Below are 17,108 nucleotides of genomic sequence, written 5' to 3' on the forward strand. Positions count from 1 at the left end.
TTTTGTCTAATATATGATGCAGGCTTTTGTAGTTGTTGTTTTTTAATAATAACAGTTTGTGTAGGCTAGGTTGTATTGTCTATTTTTTATAGCACTTATTTTCTAACAGTGACTTTTAATACTGCAAATGTTTTTAGGACTTGACATTACAAAATCCTGATCTGAATTCATTTTGGCTCTACTTTGTGCAGGAGGTTAAACAAGAAAGTTTCTAGAATCACTTTCAACTTGTATTAATAGTGAATCTGAACATTTCCCAGGGAATAATTGTTTGTTATTATCCTTTGGAGGTCTTTGATAACTGTGGACATGTGCTGCACAAAATGTCAGAGCTTTTGTACCAGTACCCTTACAGCTATTTATTTACAGTACTCTTTGCCATGCTCTTTAGCTTTATGAATAGACTTCTCCTTTATCACAGACTTTTAAGTAGAATAAAAACAGTGAATGGCACAGACTACTTTGTTTTCCTATTTGGATAGGCAAACATTCTTACATTCTTACATTGCTTTAGTTCAAAATTATATTTAGGCTTTTTTTTTTTTTTTTTTTTTTTACTCTGCATGGATTTAAGAGTTTTCGAGCAGGTTTCCAGTGCTGAAAATGTGATGTTTCCACAGGAACAAATTGTATGTATGATCTGCATGCTGATCATCTACATGAACGTTTTCCTCTGGATATCCGTGCTACTTCTGGGGGAACAATCTGCTATCTTAAACTGATAGCATTAGTGGGCTATCTTATTCGTCTTTCAGTAGTATCCCTTCAGATTGAAGCAGATAACTGCATCACTGACTCACTAACTATTTATGACTCTTTGATGCCAATCAAACATAAGATACTGTATCGGTGAGTATATGTTCTCATTGAGAATTCATTGACAATCTTTTCTGAAGATTTGTCATATGATTATTTTTGGCTTTGTTTAAAGTACTCTGATCTCTATGTACACAATACCAAAAATACTCTTTTTTTATTTTAAAATCCCTGTAAAGAAGTGGAAAAGTTAAAGAAACTGTTACATATTCTTCAGATTCTTCTTTATTTTTACAAATAGAGTGCATCTTCACATGCATAATGAAATATGAAAAGTTCATGCATTAATGGATGGAATTTTCTCTTTATCAGCGGGAAACAGATGTTAACTGGAAGAAAATGTCATAATTTCTTCCTGTAGGAGAACTTGTCTTCCACATAAGTTGGGCTTCTTTAGCTTGGAGAAGAGAAGGCTCCAGAGAGACCTCACTGGGGCATTCCAGTATTTGAAGGGAGCTTATGAGCAGGAGGGGGACTAAGTTTTTACACAGTGTGATAGTGATAGGACAAGAGGGAATGGCTTTAAACTAAAAGAGATGTTTAGCTTAGATGTTAGGAAGAAACTTTTTGCTCTAAGGGTGATAAGCCTGCCCAGAGAGTTTGTGGATGCCCCATCCCAAGGATGAGTTGCATGGGATCCTGGGCTGCCTGATCCTAGTGGGTGGCAACCCTGCTCACAGCAGGGGGTTTGGAAAGAAATGAGTTTTCAGGTCCTCTCTAGCCTAAGCCATTCTAAGTTTCTGTCAATAGAGATCAGTGGTGTTTCTAACTGGTCTAATTAGAGGCACTTCTGAGTTTAAATGCATGGATTTTTTTTTAACTAGGCTTTAAAGTACATGAGCACTGCAGCAGGGAAAAACTCAAAATGGGAACAACGTGTTGCTAATGCAAATTACTCCTTTTTTCCCCCCCCATAGGGCTTGCGAACCAGCTGATTCCTTGGTGTCACTTGTATCCACGAATAATCTGATGCTGGTAATATTTAAGGCAGCACATATAAAGGAACAGAAGGGATTCCATGGCTATTTTGAGGTCATTACGCAAGAAAGTGAGTTTGTTATGTGTGGAAATGCATTTACTGTATTCTTTCTACCTAAAAGCCCTACGTGGCTATCTTATTCGTTACTGTGAATAAATGACTCCTTACAATTCTGTATCTCAGTATTTCCCTACATTCTTATCTCTCCTTTATCTCCTCTGCATTACTAAGTGGCTCAGGAGTAATTTCAGCTGTTCAGATTAGCAGTCTACTCAAAATACGAGTGTAGAAAGCTGAACCGGCACTGACTGAACTTAGTAGGTCAGAACTGCAGTGTGCCAGTAGGTGGAGTTGTTATTCCAGATGTGGCAGCGCTCAGGCCTTTCTCCTGATTTGGGTCTCGGTGATAACGTTAAAGGAGGAAGGACCTCAGTACTGAGAATTACTTTGAGAGAGAAAAGCTTCAGTAGCTCTGTCTGCATTTGATTGTTGGTCTCTGCTTCCTCAGTAACACAAAGGAGTCAGTTATGTTTGTTCATTAGGACTCTTCTGCCTTTTATTGGTTTAAGCTTGAAGAAATCAGTCACAATCATAAAGTGTATATGGAACCTCACCCTTGTAGCATAAAGACAAAGTACAACGCAATCCAAAAGAGGAAATGAAGCTGCAATTAAGCTGCTCAAAAAGGCACTGCTTACTTTCAGTGGTGAGAGTGATTAAGCACTGAAATGCCATCATAAAAGCACGTGATTAATTTTGCATCATAAGTAGCTTTATGTTCAGGATACGTTGTTACTTGTTTGGTTTTGTTTGCTTTTAAACTGTCTGAATGCATTGGTATGTTATAAAAATACATTTTGGCTTGCAGGAGGCTGATAATGCTTCACATTGTTTTCTCCTGTTCCCACGGAGCTAAGACAGAAGTCAACATCCCAGTAAAGAGCTCTCTTTAAAGAAGGAAAAAACATTGTCGTTTCCAAACCTCTGAGCTAAAGCCTAAATTTGCAGTAATTTCTGACAGCCTTAGAATATCCAATGGACAGTATGAGCTTACTCTGTTGCATGTGCCTCTCATCAAGCAGAATCTCAGCAAGCGTTCTTAGAGTTTACAACCCTTATCCGTCTGCAACACTGGAAAGGGTAATTCATGACAACTTGAAACCAGATAAACATGATTCCTAAGTTGTCCAGTTTTACAGTGAAATATTGGTAAGACTTGAATGTGTAGCTAACTAAATAGCTTTGCTGGAAGTAGATGGTTTACCATCTTTTGCCTCCTCTTTTTTTTTTTTTCTGTAGGGTGTGGAAAAGCCATAGTGACAAAAGAGAAAATTGGCTATGAAGGGAGAATCACAAGTCCTTATTATCCGAGCTATTACCCTCCAAAATGTCTTTGTGCGTGGAACTTCCAGGTAACACAGATTTCTTTCTAAGTGCTGTTACTTTTTTTGAGCACACAATGACTGGAAATATAGCAGAAACAATTGAGAAGAGGGTAATCTTTATGCTCATAGATATGGCAGTTTCTAAAAATGGCACAGCTGAATAGCTGTCTGTGCTCACTTGGTTTCGTTTTCAGTGCATTTATTCTTAATGTAGAAAAAACTCTTCCTAAGTTGTCTGATTCATTACAAATGTAAAGAGCTGAGAAGAAATAAATTTTGACATTTAGCTTGCAGAATTGCTTCAGAAAATGCAGGAATTAAATATTTCTTCTCCTCTTTCAAACTTCTCAAATTGGAGGAAAAATGAAGAGGACAAAAAGGAACCTTTTTCCTCTAATCTCACTAGTATTGCTGCTTCTCTGATAACTTCTTTCAGTCTATTTTCATTATGCATAATAAATTGTTCTCTTCTAAGATGGTCTGTTCAAACAACGCAATCCCACAGACTACTTTTTCTTAGAATCCTTCTACTTATCTTTTCAGCCACTTTCCTGAACACAAATAACTTGAAGTTTATTTTGTTTAAGATAATTTTATTATCCATTTTCTGATGACATTAGTCTTTCCAGTTATCCAAGAAATCTGATAGTAGATTTTCTGCTATGAGATGATCTTTGGTTTTGTTTTGCCCTTCACAGTCAAGTCAAGTTAGTGCATTACAATCATCCTGTGATTGACTATAGCAAACTTTAGTCATTTTTAGTAGTTCAAATTCCAGAAATCACAGTTTGTTTTAATGTTTCTTCTTCGTTGACCTTCAAATGGATAAACTTATATTCCGCCTTAGCTCTTTTTGGATTTCTGGATGGTTTTGATGACTTGTTCTTTCTTTAAGGTGTTGCCCTCCTTCTTTATGAGTGGTGGTGTTTCTAAAGTTATGAATAAAATGTATTACTACATCCTCTTTTGTAGCAAGATCAGCTGTCCAAATTGGGAAAATAAAACAAACTGCAAGATTGGGATTTTGGGGAAATTTTCTGGTACTTGTTTGGAATCACAGATTTTTCTGTGAGAACAGGATAATGGATAAAATGTGTTCTACTCTGCCTGTCATCCTACTTTAGCTTCTAGTTACCCATGTTGAATTGTACCATTTGAATGATGTCTAGCTAGCCAAGATCTGCAGCTTTTTTTCTCCTCTAGAAAATTATGGTGATGACCTTTTTGCTAAACTTAAGCCTGAACTTCTGAAGTACAGTTTGCCAACATAAATCTTGGGAGTTGTCTGTGTTCTTTTCTCAAAACAGTTTAATTTCCCTGAAGTTTGATGCTGAAATTTTCCGCATTATGTATTTTCTGTAAGAAAGGAGGAAAAATTTTCATTTCTTGATTCTTGCTGTGACTCAGCCCTTGCTTTTGCAAGAGGCAGCATTGTTTCTTAAAAAGTTCTGTTTCTTTTAATAAAGGAAGTTACAATTAGCTCTTACGATACTGCTAGGCTTAAAATATTTTCCATAATATTAGCAAGTCCTTGGCTGATCATCTGCTATAAAAAGCTACCATGTTATTGTCGAAATAAGTCCTAGCATTTCAAAGGTGGCACAGGTGCAGTGTCTTTGCTAACAATCCACTGTGGCTGTCTGTCCCTGTGCAAGTAAATTTGGATGCACTTGAATGCTTTGATCTTGACATAAAAGCTGCCTTCTATCTACGGACAGTGGCTTTTTGAAGATGAAAGGGCTGTTGGCTAGAGGGGAAGAAAGCCTGCAGCTGTGGTGACCCTTTGCCAGCCTTTGCTTTGACTGAGGGCTAATAGCTGTCAGGTGTCTCAGGTGCTGGATGTTGAGTCAGGGAAGTCAGCACAGCTCCCAGAGCCTGGCATTGCCAAGCACTGTAACTGCTGAGATAAATCTAAAGGCTATCATGAGCTATGTTCACAAAAGGAAAAGGAAGCTGCCTTGCACTATCCTTCTTACTCACAACAGACTCCACAGAAGAACCTTGGTATAGCTCTGAAGTTTCATAACTATACCATCAGTGAGAAGAATATTAAAGGCTGTGAGCGAGGATGGTGGAAAATTAATGAACACATGTAAGTACTTCTGCATTCGTTATTAAACAAACACTACCAAAGTAAACTTTGTTATCACTACCATGGTTCCTTCAAGAGTTTACACTAGACAGAAATACTTCACTTGTGTCTCTTACGATTCAAAATTTGCTAAAATAGGTTAAATTTGGGAGGTTGAATTCTAATTTTTTTTTTTAATTGTTCGAATGGAAACATCGGTAAGATCAGACTTGAAAGTGAATTTCTGAACTCATTACTAAAACTACAAGTAGAGGAAGAAACATTTCCTTATTCTTTGATACCACGTTGTACTTCTGTACAGACAACTCAGTTTGCCTGAAGCTACTAACATTGTATCTTAATGGGAATTGGTGGTCCAATGACACACACATGAAAAAAGCTGGTAAAAACAGACAACATGGGGTGTGTTTGTAGATTTCTCTTGGTCTTCTTTATGACGTAAGTGGAAGAAATTGAAGTTTTAGAGATTGCTGAGAGATGGATTAAATAAAGGCAAAATCTGATGATGAGTTCATATTACAAGAATTTTCTCCACAAAAGACCCACTTTTAAATAAGCCTATTCATTAAACATTTCACAGAATCAAATGTCACAGTATGACCCTCAGAAATGTATTCAGGGGTTAGTTTTGAAGAACTACAAAACAGCGCATGCTCTGAATTTTTTGTGAGCAAACAAAACAACAGAACAACAACTCTTCAGCTCCCTGAAATGGCAGCTGAAAACATAAATAAATATAAACATAAAGAATGGACTTATGAAGATGGTGCAGATGAAGTTTCTTCTGACTTCTCGAGTCAGCTTCATGCAACCAGAGACAAGAACTGCATGGTTACATTCAGTCCTTGTCTTTTTTCCAGGGAATATACAAAATATGTTTCTTTTCCTAGTTAGAGGTGTTGAATAATAAAGTGCTTTAGCACTGACAGAGAGATTGCCTGCGTTTATTGATGTGAAGTGCTGCTCTGAAGAAATGCAGTAGTTTCCCTCCATTCTCAACTATCCCTTCTGCATTGCAAAAATAAGCAATGCAGAAGGGATAGTTGAGATAAGACTGCATCAGTCTATTTAACAATAAAATAACTAATTTTGCGTTCAAGTTCACTTTAAACATACTGTGTGACTTCTCACTGCTGTCAAGCAAATGTATATGCTAAATGTGCTAAGAACTATTACAGATGCTTTTGTTTTTCTATCTATTTAGACTAATAAGTACTTTTTTTGACAAGAGACTTGAAGCCACATGGTTTTCTTGTAAGTGATGTATTTGGTGTTATTTGATGTTGTTGTTCAGGCAGAGAAAAAGGAGCTTAGCTCTACTTGTAGTACAGCCTAAACAGTCGATTGTCAGTTTTACCACATGTAAAGTTGTATTCAGTTTTCAAATCCTATCCAGCAACATCTTCCTTTTAAAGAGGGTATTTGTTTGTTTTTTTTTCTTGTATTATTATTATTATTATTATTATTATTATTATTATTATTTCCTCCTCAGCTAGAGTAGTATCTAAATGCCTGCTACAACATTCTTAGCATCTTTGATGAAAGTGGCAGTGAATGGATTAAATGTTTCTTGGGATCTGTGAGCTTTTAGGTTTCTCTGAGTTAGGGGATACCTAAAAAGAAGTCCAAGGAAATTATTTGCTGAATGATAACTCAAAGTTAGATGTGTATCCAGTGGACTTTTTCATCTAGACTAGATATTTGAAGATATGGATTTCAAAAGTTAAATTCTGCAGTTTTAATGATGAATGAAAGATGAACGGATAAGAAGAAATATTTTCAATTTCTCTACATCTTTTTTACTCTACCCCCAAAATTGTCAGACCAATTTTATCCTGGTAAAACTCTGCACTCTTCTTTAGAGGCATTCCTTAAAATGAGAGCAATTAAACTTGGCTCTCCACTGTGTGACATTTCCCTTCACACCAAACTGCTTGTGTCTTCCCAAGAATTCAAATCTTTTGAAAAGAGTTAGCAGCAGTGGTGATGGAAGTACCGTGTTTGACAACAAATTTCTTCATTACGTTTCCAGTGCTCTTGACTTTCTGGTAAAACATTCTGCTTGCATGCGAAGAGGATATTGTACTGAGAAATTAAGGATCACTAGTTGTATAGGAACTGCTGAACCACGGTCTGAACCTCTGATTGATCACCTGAGGCAAGCAAAGAGTCAGCCCTGGGAGCACAGGTGAAGGCAATTCAGCTGTGCTGTTGGAAGAAGTGGAGCCTGGCTGCACGTTTCCTAGACCCACTTAAGAGCTGACTACCACTGGGAAAGGATCTCTTTCTGGAGATCCCTCCTCTGCAGTTTTACAGCAAGCCTACGACAAGGATAAGCACTCTACATATTCTCTTTTTGGTATAATAACCTGCTTAGCCAAACTCTCTTGTTTGTTTCATAATTATAACGTCTGTATATTCATTGATTATACACTAGTGTTTAGGGAATTTGGATGCTGTTCCAGATTTTGGTTCTTAATTAAGGTATGCTAGTATGTATTGTTGAATATCAGTGATGCTTAAATTGGATGCAAGGCAATTTTGATGCAGGTTGTTCTAGCAATCTCTTGATCCTTTTTAGGTACTGCGGTTTCTATGTTGATCACCAAACGGTCTTCCACATTGCAAGCTCTGCTGTTAACATTGAGCTTCAGTGCAGCTCAAAGGTGTCAGAGAAGCCCCTTCTGGTGGAGTATGGCAGCTATAACATCAGCCAGCGTAAGATCAATTCTTATCTCTTTCAAGCTATCTCTTCATTTTTAGCCTTATGAACTTATCATGTTTGGTCAGACTTAATTATGTTTATGCTGGAAACTGTGTTGATATTAATTTTTTACTGCTAATCTTTCTAAGCTAAGTAGCCAGCAAACCAGGAATCTTTTCTAGATTGTCAAGGCTATGTGGCTAAGGTTTATGATCGTGTGCAGCATGCTCTGGTTTCCTGTACATATAGAATGTGTTATCTTCTGCACAGTCCATAAAGCTTCCTGCATGGCCAGAGTATGCATATGCAGTAAGCCTGGCGAACTCCTGAAGCCTCGCATTTCATTCTGCCTGCACCAGTAGCTCTGCTTGCTATTTCCTTCCTATGTAATAAAATCTGAAGTAATGTGAGATCATCCACTTTAATTTACTGGATGATGAATATTAGTCAATTGAAGTCTGCTTTTCCTGTTTTCGTTGCCAGAGTTCTGTTTGCAATCTTCCTGTTACTACAGAGAGTGCTAGGTAATGAATGCAGTATGCTGAATAACCAACCACTTGTTCTAACTGGTGTGCAAGTAGAAATTTTTGCTTTTTTTTTTTTTTTTTTTTTTTTTTTAATCTCCAGCATGTCCACCTGGATATTTCAAGTGTTCTACTGGCTTATGCATCCAGCAGATGCAGCGCTGTGATGGGGTAAACAACTGCTTCGACGAAAGTGATGAACTCTTCTGTGGTTTGTATTCAATTACCAGAGATCTAGACTAGAAAACCCACTGAATGTATTCTCTGGTCTTACGAGGCAAACAAAAAAAGCTGAAAACTCTTTTAGGAAAAGAAAGAAAGAAAGATGTTTCTGACTTTTTGTGTCCAGGTTCAGGCTGTCATTTGTCTTGAGAATTTTACAAAAAACTGGAATGGAGAAGGTATGCTATTGAAAAGCAAGAGGAAAAAAATTAATATGGAAAAATGGTTGTAAGAGATTGTATCTTAGGTTTTCTTCCTGTGGTAAATGCTTGATAAACATGAAGTTCCGTTCTATTTCAGGAGTAATTATTTTCACGTGGGGATGGCAAATTGTGTTGGACACAGTAGATGAGAGTGGTAATAAATACCTATGGTTGAAAGAGCACAAGCCATTCCACCTGGGGCACTGTGTGAACTAGCATAGGTTACTGAAGTCTTTTGCACCTTATTTTTTCCATGTGTACTGTGGCATTTAAATCATCCTGGTAGTGCACTGAAGCTATGACAGTGATCCCTGGTCATGGCCAGAAGCGTAGTGTTAGCATTGTGATAATGCTTCTGTAACTGACTTGACTCATGTTTTAAAGTTGTCCCTGAGTGGAACTGTAACTCCAGCTTTGAGATACAGGATAACTTGCTTGTCTGTAACGGAGTAAACGATTGTGAGAATGGAGAAGATGAGCAGAACTGCACCAACAGTAAGGCTTCTCTCTTGGTTTTTTTTTTTTTTCTATTCTTTTTCTTCTATTAGTTATTCCATCCTGATTTGAATACTAGATGCAGTATATGAAGAGTTAAGAGGTAAATCTAACAAAGGCTTTATAATTCTGTTCAATTTTCTGTTATGCTTGTAAACAAGTAGTTATTGATCTAAATTGTTGTGGTATTTTTTGTGAAGTCAACATCTGTTTCAGTGAAATGAGACATGAGAATTAACTACTGTGGGTGCGGGATGTGGATCTAGGGATTTAATTCCCAGATTTTATCTCCTTAAAGTAAAATCTTTGGCAAATTATTTCCTGGACTCATTTTACCATATGTAAAATATCAAGAAAAAGGATTGTTTCTTTGGAACTGTTTTCAGAGTTCTGAGGCCAGTGCTTTTAAAACGCTGTGGAAGTTTTGTGTTTGGCAAAACGTGAATGATTTGAGACAGCTGTTTCTTTAACTTCTCAGAACAAATGGACAAATTGGCATGTGAAAGGGAGCCCCACTAGCAAGAGCTGCAAGTAACATTTTTAAAGAGATGTAATGTTTATCAGCTGTTTATCAACTTTGACAATCCATGTAAATGGTCACAGCATATTTCTGTGTATCGAGAAGAAAAATAGATTCCTTGGAGTACATCCCTTATTGTGAGACATGGAGAAAAAACTCCAAGATGGGGAATGTAGTAGTATTGGATACAATTAGTAGATTGCTTCCACTGCAATTTTTGTTTTGTTTCCTATGTAATGCTGAGATATAGAGGAGGTTCCACTCCAGAGTACTGAATATTCTTCCTTTCTTTGCCTAGCGCTTACTCTATTGGCATGTTTTTGCTAATATATTTATGTTCACTAGTCCTCTGGGAACAAATGAGTGGCAATCTGTGTACAGGCACTAGTTTAGATGCAGCTCTACTTGAATAATTTCTTTAATTTAAAGACTGGATTAAGCCATTCTAGGCAAAGTGCTTTTGGTATGTTCTCTCCAGTCTACTGATACATGCATTAATTTTGCCTATGCAGCTGTGTTTTTACATGTAAAGCCATTCCAATATTCATATTTCTTTTTCCACACAACTATTTCAGGTATTCCTTGCACCAACCACACATTTAAGTGCAGGAATAACATATGCATTAAGAAACAAAATGCAAAATGTGATGGGACTGTGGATTGTACTGATGGAAGTGATGAAAGCAGTTGCAGTAAGTCCCTCCTGCTGTTTTGTACTTTGAACATTTTCCATTTTAAAGCCCTTTCTTTCTTCCTCTTTCAGAGTATGTATTACTCATGCAGCACGCAGTGAGGTTTTTACTGTATCTACTTGGTGATAGTGGGATAGCAGTCAGCTATCAGTTTACGTCAGGTCTGGTTGCAGTATCTGTGGGAGGTGCAGTTTACAGGTATTGGAAGTTTCAGCAGGGAAGCTAGGGTAACTGCAGAATGAACTTGGCCAGCTGGTAAGCAATATTCTTACTGCAGCAGAGTCAGGTATTTTTGTTGGAGTTGGAGTGTGTTGAGACTGCAGGAGTGACACAGGTGCAGTAAGAAACAAAAATGGTTAACTTATCTGTCTCTTGGTGGGAAAGACCTCTATTTCACAGCATCAGTTTAGATTCTAGTCTCAAGCCTTCCTACAGAAATATCTGTGCAAGCTTCTTGCTCATATTGTTATAAAATAGACAGGTGATTCTTACTGCTGTAGGAATAAAAATGGGATAGGATTCACTTGCTCTAAGTGAATGTCCTATAGTATTTTGTTTGGCCTTCAGCTGTTCTTGCCACAGTAGCTGTATGTCAAACCTGCCAGCACCTGCCTTGGATGCAGTATGAATCTTAAGCCATGTGCCTTTTTTTTTTTTTTTTTTTTTAAATACTAATGCTGCTTTTGATTCTTTGGTTGTGTGCTGGGAAGTGCTGGTATCAGCCTGTGGAAGCAGAAGCACAACGTCCCGCAGAAGGGTCTATCTCCATTGCTCTCTGAATTAGCGCGAAGCTTTTTGTGCTGAGGCACGTCTTAATCGCTTCGCACTTAGTAATATATAACACTTCCAGACCTTCAGTTGTCTCCAAGCGAAGTAATTATTGGACCAGTTGGTTTCTGAGGTATTACATGACCAAATTACACATGTGTAGCTATTACTGTAAACACACCATTCCCACTGTTTTTGCTGGAAGTAAGTGTGTAGGTGTTACTGAGCTTACTTACCACCAGGACTCCTTTCAGGTCAGGACTAATAGTAGGAGAAAGAGATGAAGACTTGTCTGTTTTACCATATTAATTGTGCTGCTTGTTAAATCAATGGATGCTCTGACATTTCTGACACGAGAAAGACTGAAGCCAACTTGTGTGGCAGAGCTAGAAAAGAAACTTACCCATGCCAGTGCCTTTTTCATGGTGCCACTTCTTGTTTCAGGAACATAGTATTGAATGGAGGAGTTTTCTGATTAAAGCAGGATAAGAAAATGAACTTCAAATAATGTTGTATTTTAATATGTTTTGTAGAGTACCTTCTTCAGCAGGGTAGTTGGACTTGATGAACTCTTGAGTCTTTTCCAACCCTTGGAGTTCTGTGATTCTGTGATTATTTCATACCCTATGTGGGGAGCACTCTCATGGGATAGAGGCAATAACTTGAAATACCCCTTGCAGGTTGCGGCAGCAGCAAGAGTGGCAATCTCATCTCTCGGATTGTGGGCGGTACAAACACTAAGGAGGGTGAATGGCCCTGGCAGGTCAGCCTCCATTTTGTGGGAACTGCATACTGTGGGGCATCAGTGATATCAAAAGAATGGCTTGTATCTGCAGCTCACTGCTTTCAAGGGAGCAAGTAAGCAGTCTTCCCTCCTAACTCTGTCCCAGACATTGCTAGTGTCCTGAAACACCTTTAGCTTCCAGTTTGAACTGGACTGAAGGATGACGTGCCCTCCTTTTGCATGTCCCACTGCTGGGGTAGATTGTGCATTTTGGAGCATGTTTTTGAAGATTTGGCATGTGTTATTATTTCCAACCAGGCTGGCTGACCCCAGAGCATGGCGTGCTCACTTGGGGATGCGAATACAAGGCCGTGCAAAGTTTGTATCTGCAGTGAAACGGATCATTGTTCACGAATACTACAACAGCAGGAACTATGACTATGACATTGCGTTGCTGCAGCTGAGCAAGCCGTGGCCAGATACAATGAGCCATATCATTCAGCCAATCTGTGTGCCTCCTTTCTCACACAAAGTTCGCAGTGGTGAGAAGTGCTGGATAACAGGTTGGGGCCAAAAGCAGGAAGTGGGTGAGTTTAATACCTTCAGCTGCAGTTTTGTGTGCAAGACACCTGCCTCTGCTTCTGAGGCATGCAGAAAATTGTAATGTTTTCAATTTGCTCCCCTCTGGAAGTAGGTTCTGGTATGTACATACCTTCATTTACTCAGGAAAATTGGCTACTGCTCCTGTGGATCTAGAAGACCTGAGTGCTCCTGCTCTAGATAAATAAAACGTAAAGGAAGCTGCACTTTCTGAGTCATACAGCATCATTTTTCCACTTTGTTACTCTTGGAGATGCGTTAACATGCCTAAATGGACTTTTCCCTGCCTGCTGCAGGGGAATTAAGCTAAACTAAACTAAGGCCTCCTGCCTTCAACCTCTGCAGGCTGAACAGTCCTGAGATGCTGACCTGCTATCCTCGGGATGTGGTGTGATAAAATGGTCATATTACTGACCGAGTGGATGCCCCACATAACAGTGAGCTGCTCCGTGTCAGGGGAAGGCCTGGCCCTCTCACCACCTTGTCTCAAGCTGCCTTTTCCTTGTCACAAATGCTGGTACCTTTTGTCCCTCTTTCTGGCCATACAATATCGGAGAGAAGAGTTGAAGGAAAGGATGGGGTGATGGTACACTGGCTGCACGTACTGGTGGTTAGACTCCATGGACAACTCTGATTGCAAATCTATCTTATTATAGTCCAAATACCTTTAGAAAGTCCTATTTTCTTTCCAAAGTGGAAAGAAAAAAAAAAAAAGGGACAAAGAAGGAAATCTTTTTTACAAAAGGCTTTTTGGTCAACCTTGTTAAAAGGCCAAGGCCACATTATATAGATGCATGATACTTAGAAGTGGCTTTCCTTACTTTAACAGTTGGCTATTTGGAATCTGGAATAGCTTGGAGTTCAAACATATAACGCGGTATTTTCTGAAGTCTTCCTGGGTTTGCTTTCAATAGATAAGTAATATGTTAAGCTCTGAATCATCTTTCAATTTGTTTTCCAGATGATGAAGGTGCTGCAATTCTTCAGAAAGCAGAGGTAGAAATTATTGACCAAACATTGTGTCATTCCACATATGGAATTATCACAGCTAGAATGTTTTGTGCAGGATTAATGTCTGGAAGAAGAGATGGGTGCAAAGTATGTACTTCAACACACCTCACAAGTTTATTTTGTCTTTCTTTGTCGCATGATGAGGCATAAGAAATGACTGGCAAGTTGCCTTGTTTTACTGAAACACAGCTATGTAAAAGAGCTATCAACCAGTCTGCAATGTGGGTATTCTCAGGGATTTGCTGCTTGATGGGCATGAATAGGATCGTGACATTTCAGTTGCAAGCCTCGGTCCAGAGAATTTGCACATAGTAGTGTTGTGAAGGTAGGCTATTTCTGGCAAGAGGGTCTCTGTTGAAGTGGTTGTGAGACCACTGATGTCAAACATCATTTTCATTAACTGGAGAATTTGTTTCTTTGCTTATCTCTCTGGCCAATCAAGACAGAACCAATGAAAGGCATAATTCAGAAGTCCCGGGGCTGAATTTCTGCAAAGGAAAATGTCTCAATATGTTGGGCAGTTTTTAGTACTGATAGAATTGTAGGATTTCTGTTTTATGAAAATTACTGCTGTTCCAGTTCCTTTTTGTCCCAGTAATTAAAGAGAAACTTAAATGTTTATCTCTCTAAATTGAAAATCTTAGTGGTCATGGATGAAAGATGGATCTTCAAAGTTAAATATATAATAATTTTGTGAGACAATTCAAGATGGTCGTGCTTTGAGTAGCAGGTGGCTTTACTAGGCCATCTACTGGTATGCCTTCCAACCTGAATGTCGCAGAATCATATCATAGAATCATAGAACTGCCTGGGTTGAAAAGGACCACAATGATATGTAGTTTCAACCCCCGTGCTCTGTGCAGGTCATCAAACACAAGCCCAGGCTGTGGTCCTTTAAAAGTTTAAGCAAAACAGATCACTGATTCTAACAAAGAAATGTGCATGGAAAGAAAGCATCCCATTGCAAACATTTAAATCGTACCAACTTGGGTTTTGCTTTTGGAGATCATCTTTTACACCCAATGATTTGCTAAAACTCAATTTGCTAGCAGTTGTTTCAGAGAAGTTATGTCTACAGCAGAGTTTTTCGGGGAAGTTTAAAGATGATTCAAGAGACTTTCCCCAAACAGTGACATACCTTTTGCTTGAGCTACTGTCATATTTTTAAGTACTGTGTACCTTTAAATATTATCTACTCACTTATATCTACTATAAGACAAGAGTTAGTGGGGGGGGGGGAGGTTTGTGAAGAAGAAGTAAGTATTAATATATTCAATCTGTTTCACTTGCTTTTAATTTGAAAAAAGTGATATTGCGTATTAAACACAATAATCACAGTTTAATTTAAAAAAGAAAAGGCTTGATATTTGGTGCCCTGAGATGTGTAACCTCTAAATGGATATACATATTCAGTAGCAGATTCGGGGTTTAGCTTTGAGATTGGGAAGTTAATTGTGAATTTGAAATATAGATCATAAAAAGTAGCATCCTAATACCTTTAAAGAGTGCCAGCTAGCTCTCTCTCCTGTGAAAGAGTAAACTTTGGTAGAACTGTGCAATCCCTTTTGCTTCAAGAAGAGAAAAACAAAGCGAAGAATTATAAAGTTAGAAGTATATAGATGGGAAAATATAATCACTGTTGGAATTATTAAGGAAAAATATCTTCCATTGAACTTTGTCCCATTTTTAATTTTCCAGACTTTAAATGCATACAACTCTTTTTTTTTCTTTTTTTTTTTCAGGGTGATTCTGGTGGACCTTTGTCATGTCAAAGCAATGAAGATGGCAAATGGTTTTTGACTGGCATTGTTAGCTGGGGTTATGGATGTGGAAGACCAAATTTTCCTGGTGTCTATACAAGAGTGTCAAATCTTGCCCCATGGATTTACAAACATGTGCCTTCAGTCATATAATCTGAAAGCTATTTTGCTGGAATAAAACATGTGCTGGATATCTTCATTAAAAAGCGTGTTAGGCTAAAAACTGTTCAGTGTGGGAATTTCTTTGCATGTCACCCTGATGTCACAATATTTGATTCTGGAGTGCACATATGGCAGTAACAAGCACCTTTTGTTCAAACCTTGGGGGAAAGGAGAATCAGAGGAAAAAAAGGCTGATTTTGAGATTGTTCTGCAGAGATATTTGGGGACACTGGAGATGTGGAAATAAGCACCTGGTCCTTTTTGCTCTTTTCACATGGCACATTCGTATGTGTTATCTATCAGGAAACTAAAGATACAGCTGACTATCTGGTGACAGCTTAAGTCTCGCTCGTTTTTCCTCTCAGCTGTGCATACAGTAATTAAGAGTGACATAGCAGTCACCCACTAGTAACTTTTGCTAATCCTAGTTTTCCTGCCTTCTCCAATAGAGAGAGAGAAGGGATTGTAGCAAGTGAGCTTAATCCTCTCAAATTGCAGGGCACTCATTTTTGGAGATCAGAAGTTCTGCAGATAAGCATGGAACAAAGCATTAGCAATATACCTTTTCCAACTTCTGTTTTAATTGTCTGCATGCTTTGAAACTACTAACTTTTTTATTTCCTGCCTTATTTCCCCTCATGTAGGAAAAGGAGGACGTGAACAAAGCAGTCTGTCTACAGTTGTATTTTACATTCCTGACCTGTAACGATTGCTTTCCAGTTTTCCTTTCTTTGGTCATGATGTGACCTGTGTTTGACTTCAGGTGTTTAATTTTGTTTTCTGGAGTAGAGTTTCCTTGGACCTCTTCTGTGCTCTTGTTTGTATTTTGCTTCCTCTATCCAGCTTTGTTCTCTGCTATATACACATGAAAGTATCATATGTAATGTGTAATTTCCCCCCATGAATCCTCAATTTTCTTCATTCATTTCTTTTATGTGCAGAACTCTCTGAAGTTGTTGGCTTGTTGACTTGATGCTGTTTTTAAGTCTGAATAGGAAACACATTAATTGCTTTGCAATTATGTTTGTTTTGCTGTGCAGGTTTAAGTCTATCACATTTAAAATGGAAAATTCAGGTGATCTTTCAAATTGTGTATTTTCTCTCTTTTATAAATATTTCTGTGGATTCTATCAGGGGTTCTTTAGAAATTACACCATTTATTCTAGATCTGGGATTTTTCTCACGCGTAAATTGCTTGTGTGTCCTTTCTGTTTTCAAATAACAGGATCTATATCTTACTCTAGCAGTGAGGAAAACAAAGAGTTACAGTGATGGCGACTTTTCCTCCCCACCTCTTTGATTGCAGATCAGCTGGCTCCAGCTTTCAGCAGTATGGCAAAGGTGAAATGAGAGAAGCCTGGTGTGCGAGGCGGTGAGCAGTACGCTATTACTGGTTTATGTTTAAGGAATGAGGTTCATCTAGGATTTTTGTTATTACATTTCTCAGAAGG

General features: G+C 38.2%; 1 protein-coding gene across 1 annotated transcript in view; it reads left to right on the forward strand.

The window, feature by feature from the left end:
• Positions 1–15,649, forward strand: part of TMPRSS7 (transmembrane serine protease 7) — a 29,640-nt gene extending 13,991 nt beyond the window's left edge. Inside the window, exons 7-18 of the mRNA XM_085239861.1 lie at positions 621–849; positions 1,734–1,864; positions 3,095–3,207; positions 5,166–5,272; positions 7,854–7,990; positions 8,604–8,711; positions 9,310–9,420; positions 10,516–10,632; positions 12,081–12,258; positions 12,443–12,711; positions 13,686–13,822; positions 15,478–15,649. Coding sequence (XP_085095987.1) covers positions 621–849; positions 1,734–1,864; positions 3,095–3,207; positions 5,166–5,272; positions 7,854–7,990; positions 8,604–8,711; positions 9,310–9,420; positions 10,516–10,632; positions 12,081–12,258; positions 12,443–12,711; positions 13,686–13,822; positions 15,478–15,648 — 1,808 coding nt within the window. The 3' untranslated portion in view covers position 15,649. The remainder of the gene's footprint in view (positions 1–620; positions 850–1,733; positions 1,865–3,094; positions 3,208–5,165; positions 5,273–7,853; positions 7,991–8,603; positions 8,712–9,309; positions 9,421–10,515; positions 10,633–12,080; positions 12,259–12,442; positions 12,712–13,685; positions 13,823–15,477) is intronic.
• Positions 15,650–17,108: the final 1,459 nt, after the last annotated feature.

This window comes from Meleagris gallopavo, chromosome 1 (genome assembly GCF_905368555.1).
Source record: "Meleagris gallopavo chromosome 1, MGAL_WU_HG_1.1, whole genome shotgun sequence".
Classification (NCBI taxonomy): domain Eukaryota; kingdom Metazoa; phylum Chordata; class Aves; order Galliformes; family Phasianidae; genus Meleagris; species Meleagris gallopavo.